Source organism: Phyllostomus discolor, chromosome 8, assembly GCF_004126475.2.
Source record: "Phyllostomus discolor isolate MPI-MPIP mPhyDis1 chromosome 8, mPhyDis1.pri.v3, whole genome shotgun sequence".
Classification (NCBI taxonomy): domain Eukaryota; kingdom Metazoa; phylum Chordata; class Mammalia; order Chiroptera; family Phyllostomidae; genus Phyllostomus; species Phyllostomus discolor.
Window position 1 is genome coordinate 89,757,345 of NC_040910.2, and position 16,421 is coordinate 89,773,765.

At 44.1% G+C, this 16,421-nt stretch overlaps 1 protein-coding gene across 2 annotated transcripts in view; it reads left to right on the top strand.

Annotated features, from left to right (window-relative positions):
* The first annotated feature begins 7,417 nt into the window (after positions 1 to 7,417).
* Positions 7,418 to 16,421, top strand: part of ERN1 (endoplasmic reticulum to nucleus signaling 1) — a 77,772-nt gene continuing 68,768 nt past the window's right edge. For both annotated transcript variants that reach the window (XM_036033495.1, XM_036033496.1), the window contains exon 1: positions 7,418 to 7,662. In XM_036033495.1, coding sequence (XP_035889388.1) covers positions 7,609 to 7,662 — 54 coding nt within the window. In that variant the 5' untranslated portion in view covers positions 7,418 to 7,608. The remainder of the gene's footprint in view (positions 7,663 to 16,421) is intronic.

Genomic DNA, 16,421 nt, shown 5'->3' on the forward strand with positions numbered 1-16,421 from the left:
TAAATAAATAAAATCTTTAAAAAATTAATATGAAATTATGCTTCAGTCATTTTCCTTGATTATTTTTATTACTTGCTTTGTGTATTTTGAGGCTACGCTGTTTATCCCATTATGGTTTGTGGCTGGTAATGTTTCCATTGTGGATTACATATATTTATGTGTAAAATCATACACTAAGCAATTATGGATTTTGCCTTGAGTTCTAATTCATCTTACATTAGATTAGCATTGCTACTCGTGTCCTTTTTTTGACCAGTGTTTGTCTGATAATAACTTTGCCCACCCCTCTGTTTTTAACCTTTCTATGTTATTTTGACTAATATGTCCTTTGCATTAGGCATATGGTTGGATTATAGTGTTTAGCCCAATGTGATAATATTTGCCTTTTAAAATTTTATTTAAAAATTTTATTATGAATTATCTCTGCATACAAGAATACATGTAAAGTATATGTATGGCTTGGAGACAATTAATTGAATATTGATATACTTACCACTTAGTGTAAGAAAAACGACAGTTATCATCAGTAACTTTGACGTCAACTTCTTATTCCTGATTCTCTTTCACTCAGAGAAAACCGCTATCCTGAATTTTGAGTTTATCTTGTTTTGCTTTTCTTTTTAGTTTTTCTTCATATATTTGTATATTACTTAGTTTTGCTTGATTTTGAGCTTTGTAGAAATATAATGTACTGTATATATTCTTCAGTGACTTGTTCTTTTTATTGTAAATAGTGGTGACATGTCACTGCATGGAATGCAACCAGTAATGTAGCCGTGCAACCAGTTTCACAGCTGTGTAGCATTTCAGTGCACAATTACTCTGCATTTTACATGTCTCTTCTCTTTGTATTAGATGTTTAAAATAGCTTCCAGTTTTTACCATTACAAGCTATTACAAAACTGCTTTGAATATTCTTACATATGAACAAGTTCCTTTGGGGTATGTTCATAGAAATACAATTGCTGTGTGGTAGGGTAGGCACATTTCCAGCTTTCTAGATAGTAGCAAATTATTTTCCAGAATGGATGCTGTAATTTGCATTCCCACATTGGCCTGCCCCCTACCCATTGTTGATATCGTCAGACTTCGTATGTTCGCCATTGTGGTGTGTATAAAATGGTATTAGCATCGGCCATAGGCCAGGTGTAGTCATAGATCCTGTTGATTTGGTGCCCCTAGAAATGCTGAGCCAGGGTTTCAATCAGGATCTGTTGATTTTAGTGCTGGGAACCCAACTCAAACTAGCTCAGTAAATAGGGGGAGGTTTGACTAAAGGAGGAGAAGAGCTGGCCAGCCTGATCTCACGCCAACCAGAATCAAAGCTCAAGTTCACTCAGAGCTCCCTGACTGCATCCACGCTTCTGTCTGTCCTCTTTTTTCTTTGGAATTGGCTTTCTTTACAGGATGGAGGTGGCTGCTGGGCCTCACACCTGGCTTTGCTGCTAGAAAGGAAATGAGTCTCTTTTCACGGTTCCAGTCGGAGTCAGATTGGGTACAAGCCTACCCGTGGCTCAGGTAAAGGTGGCTGGATGGGTAGCTGTTTTGGCTGTTACTGCATAACAAACCACTCTGTAACTCGGTGATTTAAAACAGCGGCCATTTTATTATCTCTCCCAGAATGAACTGTGAGTTAACTGACTCAGCTGGGAGGTCCTTCGGCTCCATGTATCAGCTGAGGTCACTCAGGGGCCTGACTGGGCTGGAACATTCATGATGGCTCAGCCAGATGTCTCACAGCTGGGAGCCCAGCTGGAGCCGTTGATCAGAAAAACTCTGTTCTCCACGTGGCCTGCGTATGGATGGCGCGGCTTCTCCATATGTGGCAGCTAGCTTCCAAGAGGGAGCATCCAAGACTTAGTGTTATAAAAAGAAGGAAATGGAAGCTGCCAGGCCTCAAACCTGCACTGGGATGTCCCGGAATATCACTTCTCATCAAAACCAGTCAGGGGCCCAGTCCGGAGTAAAAGGGAGGAGAAATAAGCTCTACCTTTCGATGGGCAGAGCTGTATGCACACGGAGGGGAGAGAGTGTTGTCTGGGGCCATCACTGGGTGGCTGTCACCACAGAGTAATATGACTGGGCCAGCCTGGGTAGGTGCTTACTAGGGACAGACAACAGGTCTGTCCACACCACACGGCATACCTTCCCTCTCACAGAGCTGGCCCCAGGCCTGTGTGCTCTCGCTCCCTCACTGGTCCCAGCAATGAGAACAGAGCCTTGAATGTGGAAAACGTCTGACAAACGCTTGCTGAATCCCTTCTCAATCTTCTCGTTTGTGTAACTGGACTAGTCAAATGCTTGCCCTTCTGCCTTGGCAAGGTCTCTTGGATCTCTCCCGTCCCCTCCTTCCTTTTGCTCTAAATGAAGTCTCCTAATGGTTTCTCAAACGCCTGCCTTTCCCCCAACCCTCTCCCGGAACACAACTTCAGTCCTGTCCCACTGCTGCCTACTAGAGAAAGCCCAGTCTGACTTTAGTGCCCTCCACCTGTTGGCCCATCCTGCCTGCCTTCCCGGCCCCATCTTCCACTGCTCCTTCGTGTAGAAGCCAAGCACATGCTCAGTGATGTGTCACCTTGGACTCCCGCACAGTGCTTTCCTTTCCACAAGCCTCTCTGTTCAGGTCCGCCTCTCCCCCTAGGGTATCCTTTTGCCTGTCAAATCTGGCAAAAGGCCCAGCACAAGTGCCACTTCTTCCATGAAGTCCTCTCTACTGTATCCTTCCCACTCCCTTCCTTCCCTGAGACCTGTCTCTGCCTTGAACACCATAGTTCTATTTCTGAGTTTATTCCTGCCTTCTCATACTTCACAGCCAGCCTTGTGTGTTGGTTATTTCTGTGTGTGGCCCATCACTTTTCCCAACTTGCAGACTCTTGTGATGTTCCTTCATGGTACCAATCCTTTGCACTCAGAAGCCCTCAGTGACATTCGTTGAAAGAATGAATGAATGGCCAGCCCTCGCCAGTGTGTGTCAGTTGGTGGGAGTGTCATCCCGTAACTGAAGGGTTGGTTGCAGGTCCGATCCCCAGTCTAGGTGCATATGGGAGGTAACCAATCAATGTTTCTCTTTCACATCAATGTTTCTCTCCGCCTTTCTCTTTCCTTTCCTGTCTCTCTTTAAAAAAAAAAATGAATGAGTGGCAATCATCCATGTAGAGGTCAAAGATGAAGTCATCTCCAAAATGAAGATGATTTATAGCTAAAGTTCCTTTCTGCTGTAACATTTGGTTATGTCTATGAATGAACTCTCCCAGATGAAAAGGAAATAGAATGGGTAAGGTAAACATATTAAGCCTTGAGAAACGTGGGTAAGGTAGACACATTAAGTCTTGAAAAACACAGTTGATGAGGCAGGGCAGAGGAGAGCAACAGGAAAAGGTGGGACAACTGTAACTGAACAACAATAATTTTTAAAAAATTGGCAAATCAAAAAAAAAAGCCAAACATAAAATGAAAAAAAAAAAAACCAAACCCACAGTCTGGGAGGAGGAAAAAGAGCCAGAAAATGGTAATATTGAAGGTGGAAAAGTTCAAGAAAAGGAATAGTTAACACACTTGACCTGAAGAGAGACCTATAGCAAAAAGGTGAAGCATGGCCACTGAGATGTTACGAGAGGAAGAATGTTTATGAACTGCTTGACAGGTGTTTCCAGAGAGTTGTGTGAAAGTAAGCCAGACCCCAGGGGATTAGGAGGTACTGGCCAGCGAGGCAGTGGAGACTCTGAGGACAGTTTCCACAATGGTGCTGCGCTGGGCCTTTGAGAATATTAACATAGTGGTGACCCCAAGGACACCATGGTGACACAGACTTGGCGCACATGGGTGTGAAACAGAACAAATAATGAGTTAGGATTGGACTCAACTACCCCTCAGGGCAGAAAGCCTGGGGAAAGCTCACTCTTCTCTTCCAGACGTCTGCTCTCTTACATTCTTTTGCACAACGCCCAGATAAGATCAGGAGACTTACATGCCATTTGAGACAGTGCCCCTTATCACCATGTATTTGTATCAACTTCTGGTTGTCATTAATATTCCAGAGACACGCCAATCTGTGCTACTACACTTACAAGTCACATAATTTTACCTTGCCATAATGCTGTGGAGGGGCAAGAATAACAATCAGCTAATGGCAGACCACATTCTAGCACCTAAGGTGGCCCAGACAAGCTCTGAAGTCATGTAGGTACTTGGGCTCTAATCGAGGTTGTGCCCCCTCACTAGCTTTGTGTTACCCTCTTGGCTATTACCCTTTTCAGATGTCAGTGTGGCACCTGGGAAATGGGGCTGGTAACACCCGCCTCAGAACTGCTGCGCAGATAAGGGGAGATGATCCCCTATGTAAAGCTTGTGTTTTTGCACATTTCCAAACAGTAGCAAGCAGCCAATAAATATTAACTGCGATCAGAAGAAACTCACTATTGTGATACAAGAAAGTGTGTAGTTGGTTAGATTCTATGGCAAAGAGAAATTCTTCAGAATGAGTGGCACAACGTTTCCAGATCAAAACCAAACCAAGCTGCTCACAGCGACAGTGGCTTTTCTTCAGTTTCCCTTAGACCTCAGGACACAAAGGAGATGGGGAGTTAGCCTGCCACCAGGCACTCTCGCATCATCGTTCCATTTCTCCCACAATTACTCCACACGTGCTGTGACTTCAAGTCTGTTCGGAACCTCAGTGACAGCACCAGGATCACTAAAAAGAAGTCAGAGTCAATGCTGGTAAACACTCTTCCTTTCAGCCATGACATCCCTCTTCAGTTTTACCAGATTTTTCTTTCAAAGGAAGCTAGCTCCCCTCTCACTAAATAGCTCTCTGCAAACCAACCTCATAATCATTTTTGAATGAAAATTTGAAGGGTGTTAAACAGAAACGAGGCATAAGCAAGGCTAGGTCATAATTTGTTCCACTAGAGGGCGACATTTGCTAAAATAAAAGGCTGTCCTGGCCCTAGGGGTTAATATACTGGACATTGTGAGTACGCTGGATCCCAGATTCTTGGGTGCCCTGAGTCACCTGCACAAACTAGAAAACACGGTCTTTGGACACCGTCCCTAGAGATTCTGAATCAGTGAGGGAAGAGGGCACAAAAAGGTGTTACAAATCAGTTTTTTAAAAACTCTCCAAATTTGGGAACCACTGTTGCAGAGAGAAGTGAGAATAAGATTTTAACTAAATCTTTCCCACTACTTATGGTCCAGATATACTGTTAAGGTCCTGGTGATGTAGATGTTTATATTTTTATTTATTTTTTACTACCTTGGTGCAAAAAAGAGGGTTTATCTTTACATTAAGACCATGACCTTTGCCCTGCTAGAGGTTGTCATTTAATGCGACTTCCAGAAAGGTCTTTAATATGCGCATGCCTACTGCCCAAAAGCACCCTACAAAATGTTTTCATTTCTGTTTATATTTATCAATAATGCCAGTTTTCAATTTTTCATAAGCAAAAGAAAAACTGTCTAAGCAATGCCTGGCTGTGGACAATGTTGCCATAAATAAAACCAAAGCTTATCAGTATGAGTTGCCAGTCAAGTGAACTGCATAAAACATGTCAACTGGTTAAATGTAAGAACAACCCAACTGGTGCATAAGGAATTCTGAGAACATACAACGGAGCAGTTACGGTCTGGAGGTTTGGTCCAGCTGAGTACAAGATAAATATACCTACCTGATCCAGGCTCCTCGGAATGGTTTTTTTTCTTCTTCTTCTTTATTGGACCTTTAAAACTGATTTATGAGTCAGTCGAGGTAAGCATTACCCTTTGTGTTTCATCTGCTGGTACTTACAAGGTCACAGTGACATTTTACATTGTCAAAGGTCTGCCACAGTTTCAGCACAGAAAGTTCCTCTCCTAGAGTTAACTCTGTTTGAGAAAAAGGTCCAGAGAAGGGATGTGAAAATTTCCCAGGAAGGGAAAGAAAGGGATGCAATTTCCAGTCCAGCTTCTCTTCCAACTCAGGGGGTCTTCCAGATCCTGTTGTCAGCTTGCAAGCTGGCCAGGTCATCATTAAAGGGCTCCTCCCTGGGCACGTGGCCACACTGCTCAGCAGTGATATGGCCTCTGTTTTAACCCATTTCTCCACCCATTCCAAACCTCTCTGTTTGCATTTAGGTATGCAGATTACACTTTTCAAAATTTGTTTGCCATTTTCAAAGTTGCCAAGATTCGCACTGCTCTGGAGCTGCTATGTTGGATTCTCCAGCATTTGTAAGGAGGGATTAGTCCTTTGTGCCCTGGCATAGGGGGTGTTGGGAATAGGGAATTCTGCTTACAGGATTTTGGCTTACTGCAAACATTTGTGTTACAATTGCACAGGATTGATCCATAGTGCACACAGACCAGCTATTGGGTCAGTACCCCCACTACTCCTTTGCAATTTTCTTTAGCATTGCTTATTCTTTTCCCCAAACCTTGAAAAATCTTACATTGTATTATGAGCAAGTCAGGAAATACTAGAGAAGTCGCTATCTGCTCCCCCCCTCCCCGCACTTTTTTCTCCTAGGATCTATCAGCGTTGTGGTCTGAATCCTAGTTTACTCATTTCAAACAATATGTCCTCTATCCTCTCTTCCGTCTAAGTGGAAGGCAGCGTGGGACCCTGTAACCAAACAGCTCCTGGGCTCTCTAATAGCCCATAACCCTCAAATAGACCTCGTTTGAGACCTTAGCACACCCACTCCCTCCAATGAGTTGTGACACATGTCAGCCCAACAGGAGGTCACATGTACAGATGCCACGTAAAAACCATGACACCAGCAGCCGAAATGGTTTCCTTTTTTGTTTATAATTTTTGGCAAATGATTTGGCTGTCGTTCATTCCAAAAGGAACTGATGGCTGCTGGATATGCTTTGAGGGGAATTCCTGAGGACCAAAAAAAAAAAAGGCGGGGGGGCCTTCAGACTAGCTGATTCACAACTGGCAGACCCCAGGGCTGTGGACTAGGCGACTGCTGGGCGCAGGGCAGAAGAGCTGTGTTTGCAGGGATCCTCCGTCAGCCGATGTCCCTCACTCCGGGGGTCGCAGATGATTCCATCACAGCGGGAAGACGAAGCGGGGGCTCTGGGCGGCCGGCACCGCCAGTCTCCTGGCCTTTCCCCTGACAAATCTGACGCAGTGGGTCTCTCAGAGGGGTTAGTGGGACCTTCAGGGGGACGGGATGCGCCAGCGTGCCTGGGCTGCCGGCCTTCCCCCGCACTCGGTTAAACTCCTAGACTCGATCGCTCGGCTTCCCTAGACGCTGGACGCCTAGGCCAGGTTATGTCCAGCAGGGGCGGCCGCCGGACCTGGGCCAGCCGGAGACCCGTCCCGTCCTAGGCCCCTCCCATGGCCCCGCCCACCACGGTAGCCGCGCCCCCGCCCAGCCTTGGGTTCTCGCGTAGGCTGGCCCCGCCCTCGGCCCCGCCCTGACCGGAAGAACTGCCCGCAGCCGGCGCTTAAAGGGTCGGGAATGGGGGTGCCGACACCGCCTAGTTTGCTCTGCATTCACTGAATCCCGGCCACCGCCGCGCTGTTGTCGCGGCCTCCACCCCCTCCCGTCCTCCGCCTGCTCGCACCGCCCCCCAGAGCCGGCTGGCCGGGACCGGAGCAGGGGCAGAGTTCTAGCCATGCCGACCCGGCTGCTGCTACTGCTGCTGGCGCTTCTGCTGCCCGGCCCCAGGGTGAGTGACCGGGAATTGTGGGGTGGGGGGACATCTCCGGGCACGCCGGGCTCCAGCTGGTAGCTCATCGGCGGCGTCTTGAGGTCCCATGCGCCCCGGCTGAGACTCCGGCCGGGCGTAGGAGGAGGCGCCCGGCGGGGAGCGAACGCCTTCTGGCTGGTCGGAGTGACGGCCGTGGCCGGCCCCGCCGAGGCGCACGCCACCCGAAGGGCCTTGCTGGCCAGCGCGGCTGTCACGAGCAGTGCCTCTCTGGGCCAGCCTTGTGCGCAACTTTGTGTCGCCCTGGCGGCACCTCGGGGTCTCCAGAAGGCCACCTGCCGGACCTTCCACATAGGTGGGCGCGGGCTCTGCCTGGCGGTGGCAGTGGAGAAAGGACTGAAAGGGCCCTGTTACTGAGGGGCTAAGGAATGTCTTTACGTTTACGGTCCTGGTTGGAACTTTTAATGTGAGAGAACTTTGGTGAACGAATGCAGTCAGAAGATAGTAAGCATTTTTACCCAAGAGTTGATCCTGCTTACCTGTCTTACGTTTTTGGTATTGTGTACACCAAGATTTCGTTAAACAAGTTAAAGCTGTGGGAATTGGACTCTTTTTAAGACTCCATATGGGACAGCGGTGAAGCTGCTTCAAAACTTTAAATAGAAGGCTGCCTCCTTATGTGAGAACACTGTGGGGCTGTCCGAAACGTCGCTCATCTTTTTTTTTTTTTTTTTTTTTTTTAGAGAAGCTCCTGGTTTACATTTACTTAACTGTTTAAGACCTTTAACTCTGGCTGTGGATTTGGGCACCATGGCTGGGAGGACATTTTGTGGACAGACTTAGGTTTTTTTCTTTCTTCTGCTTGGAAGGAACTAAACTAGTAAGTGGTTTAAAAAAAAGAAAACGTATCGTTCAGGATGTGGGTAGGGTATATTGGTGCAGGTTCTGTTTAATGACCTCCACTGTGTGCTCTTTAATATGGATATCATGTGCCAGGTGTCCCGGTGGAAAATTAACATATGTATACCTGAGTGCCACAGCATGAACTCGTTGGAGATTATGCATTTTAGATAAATAATACTGCATGCTCTTGGAGTAACAAGGATTTGGAAACAGCTGGAATAATATATAAGGTTACCCTTTTCACATTTTTTTTTTTAAGAAAATTTGTGCACATTTCACAACAGAACTTGTGTAAGTTAATTTTTTCTTCTAATTTAAAAAAAATCCACTTTCACAACTAGGGTCGGATTTTGAACTTGAATGCCACATCTAGGATTGGTTAACTGTTGCCTGGCATCTGATCACAAATAAGATTATAAACAGAAGGACCATATGTATGGTGTGGAAATTGATCATTTCGAATAATGAGGGCTAAGGTGTATATGGTTTTCTTTGCCACATATTTCCATGCTGTTCTATCAGTGGATTCTAGTGTTTTAGTTATTGAAAAACTTAGGCTTAAACAACTAAAAATAACTATTTAGCTTTAGTTGGTAATATAGTTTAGTTCATGTAAATATTTGCAAATTGTATTTGGAAATCTAAAAACTTCTCAGAGTTCATGGTAAAATATTCCAGACCCTTATCAAAAGGTTATGTTTTAGTGTAACTACTTTTTTAGGTAAAAGGTCAGAATTCACTTCAGTAAAAATTTCAATCCCTAAACATAGTGAGAATTCTTACTTGAAAACTCTAAATGGAACCCTTTGCAAAGTGTGCAGTTAAACTAGATGGCAGTGATGTTGTGTAGAATGCACTGGCTGTAAAATTAAGCAAACCTGAGTTCTGACTGGTCACTTGCTAGTTGTGTCCTTGGGCAAGTTATTTTACTTCTTAGAGACTCTGCCCCTATGTGCAACAGGGACAGCTAACACTAACACTCCTGGGGTCACCTTACACATCATAGATATTGTAAATTTATTCTCCTTACCCTCCCCCCCTACACAGGTGCTTTTTACTCTGTCTTTTTTTATACTGTATGTCTTCAAGGAACACTTTTTTTTTATGCTGTTCCTTTCTTTCTTTCTTTAAGATTTTATTTATTTATTTTTAGAGAGAGGGGAAGGGAGGGAGAAAGAGAGGGGGAGAAACATCAATGTGTGGTTGCCTCTCACTTGGCCCCCCAAAGGGGACCTGGCCTCAACCCAGGCATGTGCCCTGATTGAGAATCGAACCTGTGATCCTTTGGTTTGCAGCCCGCACTCAATCCACTGAGTTATATCAGTCAGGGCTGTTTCATTTTGATTGATGAAGTAACTACAGTATTGGAGGCAATACTGTGATTTTCTTTCAATGTGTGTCTCCTTGAGCCAGACGTTGACTCATCGTGGGCTGCAACTTGAGACTACCAGATCAAAAATGCAATAACATCAGTGTGATTAAGGATTTGAGGTTGTTAATCCCAAATGTGCTTATTCAGTCAGGGAGTGTTCCCCTCCTTCCCAGGCCCGGATCTTGTACCTAATGTTGGTTTGTGTCACAGCATCACTGTCATGTAGTCCTCATCTTACCATGTTGAGGGCCCCTTCTCTCAAGTGCCAAGGAGTTCTGGGGCACATGCGGCAAAATACTTCCTTCAGTTGTAATATATACAGTTAGTTTATTCAGCCAGTGTTTTGGTTTTATTTATTTATTTTTAAATGAAATTTTTTTTCAATTACAGTTGACATACAGTATTAGTTTCAGGTGTACGACATAGTGATTGGAACCAGTGTTTGGTTGTGGAGCAGAATAAAAAATGTCGCTGATGATTGAGGACCGTGTGTGTATGGAAACACACCAAAACTATCATCTGAGACATGGGCCTTAACTCGAAATGTCCTTGCTCGTTATGTATCCTCATGGTGATCACCTGTGTGAATTATCCTAATAGGAGACGGCAAGTGTTTACGCTGAGGCCACAGGAAGAATGTTTCGTGTTATCAGGGCTGCTAATCACGAAACGAGACTAGTTGTGCGCGTGTCTGTGTGTTATTCCATTAACTCGCCTGCCCACCGGGCTTTCCAGAACAGCATGGTTTCTTAGAGCCCAGGAGAAAATGTGTAGGGGAGGTCCTTTTGGGAGAGTTCGGTGGTAGACCACATTCCAGAATAGAGCTGCGCAAAGGTTTCTCTGCGTCTGGGCAGAATAGCACCACCTGCATGGGCCTGGGGGATAGAGTCACTTGCCTTCTCAGAGTCTGACTCCATGACTCTGTTTTTCTGGTTGAAGAATCATTGGAAACCTCTTTGGTTTGGGGATCCAAAATAATCTTTCAGTTCAATATCATGTATGTTTTATGATGAGCAAATGTTCTCCCTAAAGAGATGATATAGGGGAGGAAAGCCTAATGTATCATTTTAATGGATTACATTTTTATTATGCATGTATAACTCAGGGCCTGTAACCTAGCAATATGATTAGAATGTGATACTGGCTTAAAAAGCAGGGGCGGTGAATCATGGTCCATGAATAAGAAACATGCTGGTTGAATGTATTTTCCAGGGGCTGGCGATTTTTTTTTTCTATCTTTATCTTTGTCTATATCCCATGTTTGCTGGCCTGCCACAAAGCAACACACTCTCAGAGGTATTTAAATGAGACTAACGAGATACAGATTGGGAAAAGTAGGACTTTAAAAGGTGATCATAAGCTCCTTGTTTCATTTTTACAAAAATTTAAGTTACATTTACACTCTCTGTATCGCTTCTGATTATCTTATGATCCTTGTTCATATACAAACACACAAATACAACAGTGTAAAAACCTGTGTTTATCTTTTTGTTCATTTTTTTCATGGAATGTTTACCATAAAACCTGTTAGAAAATGTTCTGAGTACACCCTAGCATTTGTCACTTTTAGTAGCACTTTAGTAAACCATCACCCATTCCCAAAGCGTTTGAGCTTCCTGCGCCCAGTCCCGGGTTGGGGACTGGCCTCCTCACCACCCGGTAGACGTGGTGGCAAGTTGTGCTTTGCCTGGTGATCACCCTGCTGAGGTCATATGGATTGTTTGCAGTTTTTCCACTATAACAAAAGGCGTGTTACCTTTTGCAAATCTTGTATGTGTTTAGTGCTTTCTGAATGATAACATGGGAAAAGTTTTGTATGACAGCATGGGAAGATTTGTTTAATCCCTGAAAATAATCATACTCATTGTAGAAAAGTTAGAAAGCAAAGATAAATATAAATTAAAACAAAACTTCCTATAATCCTACTACCCAAACATTACTGCTATTAACATTTTTTAAAAATTGATTTTTAGAGAGAGAGAAGCATTGACTTATTGCCCCACTTATTGATTGCCCCACTTAGTACTCATTTGTCAATTCTTGTGTGTGCCCTGACCAGGGTTTGAACCTGCAACCTTGACGTATTGGGATGACGCCCTAACCTAGCTACTTGGCCAGGGCTCTATTACCATTTTAACAGCTTTATTGAGATATAATTCACTTATCATATAATTTACCTATTTAAAGCATACAGTTCAGTGGTGTGCAGTTCACAGAATTGTGCAACCATCACCACAATCAACTTCATAACACTTTCATCATCCCCAAAGAAACTTCAAGCACATTAGCTGTCTCTCCCATTTCTCACAAACCTCCCAGCCCCTGGCAACCACTAATCTACTTTGTATTTATTAGATTTGCATATTCTGGACATTTTATAAATGGAATCATACTCCATGTAGTTTTTTGTGACTGGCTTCTTTCACTTAGCATAATATTTTCAAGGTTCATCCAGGTAGTAACGTGTATCAATGTTTCATTTCTTTTTATTGCTGATAATACTCCATTGTATGGTCACACCACATGTTGTTTATCTATTCTTCAGCTGATGGAACGTTTGAGTTTTTTCTTCCTTTTGACTATTATGAATAATGTTACTATGACCATTTGTATACTATGACCATTTATATATATATATATATATATATATATATTCATTTTTCTTGGGTATATACCTAGGACTGGGATTTCTAGGTCATATGGTAACTGTATATTTAACTTTTTGAGGAGCTGCCTGACTGTTTTCTCCAGGAGCTGCACTATTTTGATTCCCACCTGCAGTGTAGGAGGGTTTGACTGTCTCTGCATTCTCACCAACACTTGCTATTATCTGTCTTTTTGATTATAGTTCTCTTAGTGGGTGTGAAGTGGTAACTCATTATGGTTTCGATTTGCATTTCCCTAGTGGCTAATTTACTAACCCCTTGATATATATCCTTCTAGCCCTTTTTTCTCTTGCGTGGATAATATTTTTCTTCCCTAAACTGGAACATATGACAGATCTTTCTATCTGTGTCAATACATTTAATTCTGCAACATTATTCTCACTGGCTGCGTAATACTTTTTTGAATAGATATACCATAATTTGTGCAACCAGGTGGAGATTGAAGCTATTTTTAATTTTCATTACTAGGAACAACATGATAAACCTTGTTGTTAAACTCTTGAAGGCATCTTAAGTGCTTAATCACTGCCTTGGGGTAAATTCCTAGAACTGGAATTTGTTATCGAACGACCTCTTTTATAGCCCCCTCCCCCACCTCCCAAACAGTATTGGATATTTTAAAAAGCAACAAAGCTCACCTTTAATTGGGTTTATAATAGCCATTTTAAAGTAAGCTGTTTTCACCTTGGCTGGTGTGGCTCAGTGGATTGAGGGCTGGCCTGTGAACCAAAAGGTTGCTGCTTCGATTCCCAGTCAGGGCACATGCCTGGGTGGTGGTGGGCTAGGTCCCGGGTTAGAGAGCCCAGCAGTTTCTCACACTGTTTCTCTCCCTCTCTTCCCCTCTCTCTAAAAATAAATAAATAAAATCTTTTTTAAAATAAAGTAAGCTGTCTTCTTTTAGCAGGATGGATTTTAAGTGAAAATGAAAGATTTTGACTTTGTTTTGCCTATATTTTGAAGACATAAATAACCATAGCAGCCTCTGGATGGCACCTGATGTACCAAGAGCGACTGAGAAAATGTTCTACCCTGACTCATTCAGTGACTCGTCTGCAGGGCGTGTGGGTCCTGCGGCGGTTTCACGTCAGCTCCGTGGCAGATGTGGCTCCTGAGAGCACCCTCAGACACCTCAGGGTGATTTTCGAGTTTGGTTTCGAGGGTAGCCTGCCTCCCACAAACAAGATTCTTTCTATAGTTGGTTGTTGGGCTGTTTACAATTTTGCCTCAAGACAATTGGTAAATCAAGAGTCTATGCATCTTTTGGAGGCTGCTGTTTTTAAAACACACAGCTCGTCCGTACAGCTGTTTTTCCCGGGAGGATGACAGCGCCACCTGGCAATAACACACTGCCTTTGGTGCTTTTTTGTTTTGTCACAAACATACCTAAACTTGTGCATCCAAAGGAATGTTGTCTCTTTCAAAACAATCTCCCCTTAGTCTTTTTCTTTTTAAGTTTGTTTGCTTTTCAGTACTTCATTGAATAATTTATTTAATCAATAATTCAACTTTAAAACGAAAAAGGAGCCCCAAAGAAGAAAAATATGTACTCTTAAGCCCATTATCCTTACACAACTTAAAAGATTTCTCAATTCCTTCCAATCTGGGCTTGAATATAACTTTTATGTGCTTCACACTGAAGCTTTGATGAAAACTATTATTAGTCAGCTTGAGTGCACAATTTACTGAGGACACTTGGATATGATTTTTGGTTGCTTTTAAAAACCAACTAAAGACTTTCTAGGGTATTTAAAGGTATATTCTTTGAAGGGAATTTGCAGACAATTCCAGAAATATTGTGAGCAATGGGAGCCTGTGTGAATAAATGTGTAAATGCCTCCCAAGGTGACCAGAGCCTATTAGACCACTGGAGGGAATCTCACTGGTCTAATCCAATGAGTCTAAGTATCTCCCCCCCACCCCCTCCCCGCTCAGAGGGAACCGAATGCATGGCCCTCGGTAACAGTGGGTGCACATTAGAGCCTTCCAGGGTGGTGTTCGGGGCACGTGCATCCCTCTCTCAGCCATCATCTTCCCCTCCCATATTCAAAGATCACTGCCCTTCTCTGTTCCCCAGAGCAGTGAAGAAGCTGAGGCCAGAGAGGGTCATGCAACCTTGGACCTGCTCAAGGTCGTGCATCATTGGCAGAACTGAGCCTTGAACCTAATCCTCCTGCTTCTCTTTGAAGAGCAGACCCTGCGGTGCTTATGTTCTGGTGCATTTGTTAGAACAAATCAGTCCATCTACTGCAGCCACACCCTGAGGAGGTAACCCCGTCAAGTTGCGGTGAGAGATGGGATCTAGAGAGGAACCGGAAAGAGAAGAAAGTAGCTTTGTAAGCTTCAGGAAAATGTTCAGATGTTATTCCTTCTGCAAGAGCTGTAGCCTCTTACCCTTTGTTTCAGTAGGAAAGATGGAGCTTTGAGCCGGAAATGCTGCCTTCACCTGAGACTCTCCATCACCACGACTGACCATTCTGACTGGAGCCAAATCCAGCTGTGATCTCAGAGAGAGGAGATTAAGAGACCCTTAAACCTAATTCACAGTTAAAGCTCATTTTTTTTGCTTGAGGTCTAATAATATCCAAGCAGGTGCATGTTGATTAGTAAAAGCTCACCCAGAAATATTTCTGAAATAGCAAAACTGAAAGCTCGTGTCTCAGAAGTCCTTAACCAGAGTTATTCTTCCATAGCGCAGTCACCTCCTCAAGGAATCCTGAAAAGGCAGAACCCTCTGGTTATCGGGCCGGGCCTAGATGTTTGCCTTTGCAAAGGCGCTCACCTCCCAAGTGGTCCGGTACCAGGGAGCACAGGGTCTGTGATGACGGGACCCGGAGTGACACGGTGGACCTTGGAGCACAATGGAGGAACCTAGGTTAGCTTAGGTGGGTCTCAGGAGTGAGAGAGAGAGGAGGGGCCAGGAAGGTGCCCTGGGGAAGGTGTGTCACTTCTCTTGCTAGTTTGTCCTAGAAAGCCAAGACCCTGTCTTGCTTGTCTTCGCATCCTCTGTGGCACTTGGCATGGCGAGCTGGCCATCCTCACTGCCATGGGCACTCAGCACATGTTGGCAGAATTCCTCTTTGAGTTTTGTTCAGACCAATAAAACAAGGAGCTGTTTTAGCAGGCGAGTGGTATGTGGATTTTTTTGTTGGGGGAGGAAGATGTTGCTGTAGCTGTAATCTATATTCCTTAATAGAATCTCATCAATAGTGTTTCTTTAAAACTTTTTAATTAATTTTTAGAGAGAAAGAGGAAGGTGGGGGGGGAGAAGCATTCATTATTCCACTTATTTGTGCATTCATTAGTTGCTTCTTGTATGTGCCCTGACGGGGATCAAACCCACAACCTTGGCATGTTGGGATGATGCTCCAACCAAGTGAGCCACCCGGCCAGGGCAGCAGTGTTTCTTTCTGTAGAAGGAGAGGGGCTCCCAGGCTCTCTGCTTGTGTGCACAGGACCCACCGTGTGCGGCACCCTCTCGATGGCCTCCTCCTCTCAGTAATGAGATTAATTTTAACATCTCCTGGCCCCAGGAGATAAATGATTTGTGATTATTCCAAGTCACTTTCATTTTTCACTCAGCATGATGTTTCACTGTTAAAAAATGAACCCTGAGCCAGGGTTATCCTCTTATGTATTAAACATGATTTCCGTAGGTAGTAGACTAATTTATAATTATAATTCAAAACCACCCTTTCTCCGGTGGATTATTTCCACCCCCTCCACTTCCAAGGAGGGAATAATTGTGTGTCTGGGCTGCAGGAGTGTTTGTCATGGAAACTGAATTTTCTGCATGCATTTTTCTGAATAAACAGTGCCACCAGGTCCCTAGGACCTGACGG